This window comes from Merops nubicus, unplaced genomic scaffold (assembly GCF_000691845.1).
Source record: "Merops nubicus isolate BGI_N331 unplaced genomic scaffold, ASM69184v1 scaffold11406, whole genome shotgun sequence".
NCBI lineage: Eukaryota > Metazoa > Chordata > Aves > Coraciiformes > Meropidae > Merops > Merops nubicus.
The window spans coordinates 5,504-10,321 of record NW_008612969.1 but is presented as its reverse complement, the minus strand read 5'-3'; the positions used below and the strand labels follow the sequence as shown (position 1 = coordinate 10,321).

At 42.1% G+C, this 4,818-nt stretch overlaps 1 protein-coding gene across 1 annotated transcript; it reads right to left on the bottom strand.

Moving 5' to 3' along the window:
• Positions 1–345: 345 nt before the first annotated feature.
• On the bottom strand, positions 346–4,379 carry MFAP3L (microfibrillar-associated protein 3-like). The gene is made up of 2 exons (XM_008941731.1): positions 4,097–4,379; positions 346–1,675 (listed from the first exon to the last, which is right to left on the bottom strand). The coding sequence occupies exons 1-2, from the start codon at positions 4,377–4,379 to the stop codon at positions 813–815; spliced, it is 1,146 nt and encodes a 381-aa protein (XP_008939979.1). The 3' UTR covers positions 346–812.
• Between the last annotated feature and the right edge of the window lie 439 nt (positions 4,380–4,818).

Genomic DNA, 4,818 nt, shown 5'->3' with positions numbered 1-4,818 from the left:
TTCTTCTGCAAGTTGCTACAAAACAAGACATCTTGCATCTTTGCAGCTGCTTTCCATATGAATTTCTGCCAAATTAAAAAATGGTCAAATACATACCAAAAAAAAACCCTGCACAGCTGTTGGACTGCAGTTTTCTGTGGGATGTTTATGGGCTTTCCCATCTGTAAAATACACCTCCAAGTTGTTTCTCAATGGGAAAAAAGCAATTGCTGGCATCTTTATTCCATGGAAAAGGGAAAACTATTTCCCATGTGCCTAAGTGCTGTGGTCTCAAATGAAATGGAAACATTTAAACTTTTTAAAATAGCCTTCTAAATCACAATGCAGCTGAGCAAACGCTTGGTAAATGGGATCTATTAGGATTTTATTTGGCTACTTCAGTGCTGCCTCTTGGGCAATATTTCAAATCCAGAAGATAATATTTGTAAAAACGCAATAGATGGAAAAAACAAGAGCGAAGGAGGAAAATTAAAACCACTTTTTATGTTTAGTAAGTTCAAGGGTCCTACATCAAAGACTACCAATGAATTCCAGGAGGCCACTACATGTGACTTCTACCTAGAAAATGCTGAGGTATTCAAATGTTTCTTTGAAATACTCCTAATCAAAAAGCCATTAATATTAATGTAATAGCAATTACTCTGCCATAGATCATTATAAACTAAAGTCAAACTGAGAAGAAAGTGCCAAAATATTCACATACATGCTTTTGCTATGATAGTCTCCTGGTAAGGCTTAGCGGCAAGTAAAATATGTATTTGTAAAAGAGCTCCACCTGATTTTCTTGCTATGCATAGATTCAGGAGTAACTATCATACATGGCTTTCATACAGAACACATGTATTTTTGTCGTTTGCTAACGCTGCGTCACCAGAACTGAGTTCGGCAGAAGGCTCAGGAGGGGACTCTGCAGGCAGTGCTGGTGTTTGAGGAGTGTCTTCTTCCTTGGTGTCCAGCTGCATGCTTTCTTGCCCCTGACCGTCCACGCAGTCCTTTTTGGACAACGGATGAACTGACACTTTTATTGCAATCTGTTGAGGTGGCTCGTGCAGGGAGGACGCGTCCGAGTCGGCCGTGGGAGAGTCCCTGCGCTTCAGCGCATCGGGGACCACGTACAGCTCCTCTGCCTTGGCGGCCTCCTGGCCTTCTGCCGCCTGCCGCACGAAATTCTGCCCTTGCTCCTCCAGACCGACCACCTCCATAATTTCTTCCATTATAGTCCTGCAGTTCATGATGAGAGGGGGCAAAGGTACGCTCCGAGCAAGCTCTTCAATATAGCGAGCAAACTCCATGGTCTTAAACTGGGTTACTTTGGCTAGCTCCAGTGTTTTGGCTGAAGTGATAATTGGGATACGCTTTGCAATCTCAAAGGCTTTCTGGAGTTTCTCTGCTCCTTCTGTTCTGAAGAATTCATTGATTGCTTTCTCAGTTTTCTTCAGATGACTGCTCATCATACATAACCGAGTAATGTTCAGTATCATAACAATGGTAAAAGCTACAAGACAGACAATCATGTAATAGATTCCCATGTCTCCGGAGGTAAAAACCACCCTCAGTGTCACAGTATTGTTAACACTGCCGTACGTATTCGATGCAACACACGTGTATTTACCTCTGTCTTCAAAGGACACGCTGGTAATGTTCAGTAGCCCGTTGTCAAGAAACCACCATTTTCCTGCTGGAGAGGAGAGACAGTAACTTAGTTTGAAGTATTTTGTTTGCATGATCAGCACAGTCTTAAACATCAGGTTTGTCAAACAAGCTTCAAATTTTGAAAGATGGAAATAACTTTCACAGGAAGACAAAGAATTGACCATCATAAAGGCCTGTGTGTCCCTGAGATCCTGGCTCTGTTACTAACTGTGACAGTGCATTTTACCCCTCATCAACAGGACCCTTACCTCCGGTTTTCTGCTTTGCTGCTAACGATGCATCTGTGTGTCATGACTGCATCTGGGTGGAACTATCCCACCTTGCTAAGACGGATTCAGGGGAAATACATAACAATACCATAGCCATGGGCTAGCCTGAACAATATGTTCAGGTGTGAGAACAATAGGAAATATGCCTATAAGTCAGTCACCTCACCCCCATAAATAGCAGGCAGCTCAAAAGCCCGTTGAGCTCTGCATGGCAGCTGGCTGCGCTCCAGGATCTCCCCTTGAGCTGGGACACTCCAGGGCTGAGAGATTCCTTGCCACAACTAAGTTTTATATATATGTATACACACACACCCCCTTTGCTAAGGGTGCACTCAGTCTTGATTGTACCCCTAATCTCTCTTTAGCTGGTCCTCTGTGTAGTAAATAATCAGGTGTACCTCACCATCGACTTTTGTTTCCTCAAAGCTGCATTTACTGTTTCAAACCTTGCTGAAAAACTGTCTTGTTTCAATAAATATATTGTTACTTTCCTCTTGTGAGTGAAGTGCATAACTCCATTTCCTGTGACACGATCAAACCCCTGACATCAACTATGATTAATCAGATCATGCCCTGAAAAAATGCCTCTTTCAAAGGAAATACCAGCATCTGTAACAGATGATACTTCTTTCTCTATCTCTAGAATAAGAAAAATACAGGGTATTGGCTGATGACTATTTCTCCCAGTTGCAGTGCTGGCGCACTAAATCTTTATTAATTGTAAAATGACAGGATGCCTTGCTGATGTATCCTGGTGCCAGCTGCTAGAAATTACATCATGGCATTGAACTATGACTCAACAACTGGCTCTGTGCCAGCAGGTCCTCACAAACAGTGTAAGGCTAACAAGCAAACAATGATAAGAAAAGGTGTCACGACTGGAGTTTGATAACAATTCAATGCCATACTGAACATAACTGCATAGGTAGTAAAGAAAAGTCATGTGCTAAGAAACATTTCTTACAGGAAGACAGTTTCTTTAAGAAGGAAGTGCACTATGCAAAGTCTAACTTAAAGTGATGTTGCCTTAATAATACAGCTCCAATTTTTACTGATTTGGTCAAAGTTTTTGCTCAGCTATATAAATTTTTGTGTTAGTAGCTACTCTCTCAGTTGACTATACAAAGACCTAAAGTTGGATGGCTAACTAAAGGGAAAAATTTCTGTAAGTGAGCCTTAGTAAAATATTTTAGCCCACTAATCACAGTACACTGCCACAAATTATATCTGGAAGTCTGCTTACTAGTAGTTCCTTTCTCTAGCTTTACTCAAAAAAAATTACAAAATATTGTACTGTAAAATATAACCAGCTATGCAGAATGCTTTTACAGACAGACTCTGCTTTTGCACGTCCAGCTAGGTCAATCATTACCCCTGTCAAAGCAGTTCTCCCTCTCAGGTCGGCTATTAGGCAAGCTCTCTTGGTGTTAGTATGAATAACTAAGAGTTTATTTCACCATGCTGTGAACAAAGCAGTCAGTATGGAAGGATTACATGACGAAAACACCTTCCACCCCCCTGAAATGCTGTCTAGCAGTATAACTAGGATTATCATCCAAACTTTCCATTTAAGGAAAACAAGCTCATGCGTAATTAAGGTCTCTGGCAAATGCAGCTGAAGAGTGTTAACTAAAGCCAGGAAGGCTCAAACCTGGCTTCCACTTCTGACTGCTGCCCTGTATAGGTTTTTCTGTTGGTCATTCAGGGCATCTCTTGTTTCTCACACTCCCCGGCACTATGCATAAAGACAGCAGTGGTATCAGGGAGTTAGCTGTGTTGAATTCATGCCAACAAACTATTTGCATGTCTAAAGAACCCTCCCTTGAGTTGGAAAATAGCTTTTTAGTCCTTCTTGGTGCCAGAGAAGAACAAAAAAGGATGGAATGGGCAATAGGGCCAAACCCAAAGTCTCGCAATGAAAGGAAGCCTGGCTACACCTTCTGTTAATTGCTTGAGCTTCTTGCTATGTATTGCTATAAATAAAACACATTAAAAAAATGTTATGGTTTTCTTCCCAGGTGTGCACAACAAATTTACAGCTGCCACTGGGCTTTAATGTATTTTCACACAGGAAAACACCACAGTCAGGCCATTAAATCCAGATTATTAGCCAACCTACTAAAATCACAAGCATCTCTGGACAGGCTCCATCAGTGACAACACCAAGATCTTACCTTTATTCTCCTCCTCTTGGAGCAGGCGGCCATTGGAATTGTACCACCTGTAATGTGGACCAGGACTACCCTGGACACTGCAGTCGATCAAGGCACTACTCCCCTCCTTGACTATAATGTGGTCAGTGTGGGAGATCACCACAGGCACAGAGCCCAGGGTCGTGTCAGTGCGGTTGGAAGTGCTGTTAGTCACATCCTCAGCCACTGCCAGAGCTGCCAGCAGGATGACAAGGCGCGTGGTGGGCAGAAAGCACAAAAAGTGGTGGTTCTTCAGTACGTTCATTTTCCTTCAGAAGTGTGTGCAGCTGGCTGGGAACTGGAATCAGTCCTGTGGAATGCAGGCCTTTGAGGTGAGGAGGTAACAGGCAAGTTCTGCTTTGATTCGTGCAATTTTATGTTTAAAATACCCTATAAAATAAATAAGTACAATGAGATAGCATGTACAAACAACCCATTAGATGTGCTCTTTTAAAATAGTGACACATCCATTAGTGCATTTCGCCATCACCAGCTCAGTGTCTTGTCTAAATGCTAATGTTAGCACAGTCCTTATTCTTACTGGAAAAAGGTGCATACGTTTTCCTGACAACAGTGTTCAGAGTGGCAGGCGTGGGAGAAGGCTTTTATAACCTAGACATTTAGCACCAATTTAGCCACAGCAGCAGCTACAGTTTTATGCCGAAAGTTCCGCTGATTATCTTTTTTTTTTTTTTTTAAACATT

Bases quoted from the DNA above. Each gene is read 5' to 3' on its own strand.
- MFAP3L (XM_008941731.1), bottom strand. From the start codon at position 4,379: ATGAACGTACTGAAGAACCACCACTTTTTGTGCTTTCTGCCCACCACG. The intron at 1,676-4,096 runs GTAAGATCTTGG...CCTCTCCAGCAG, and splicing joins CCAAGAGGAGGAGAATAAAG to GAAAATGGTGGTTTCTTGAC.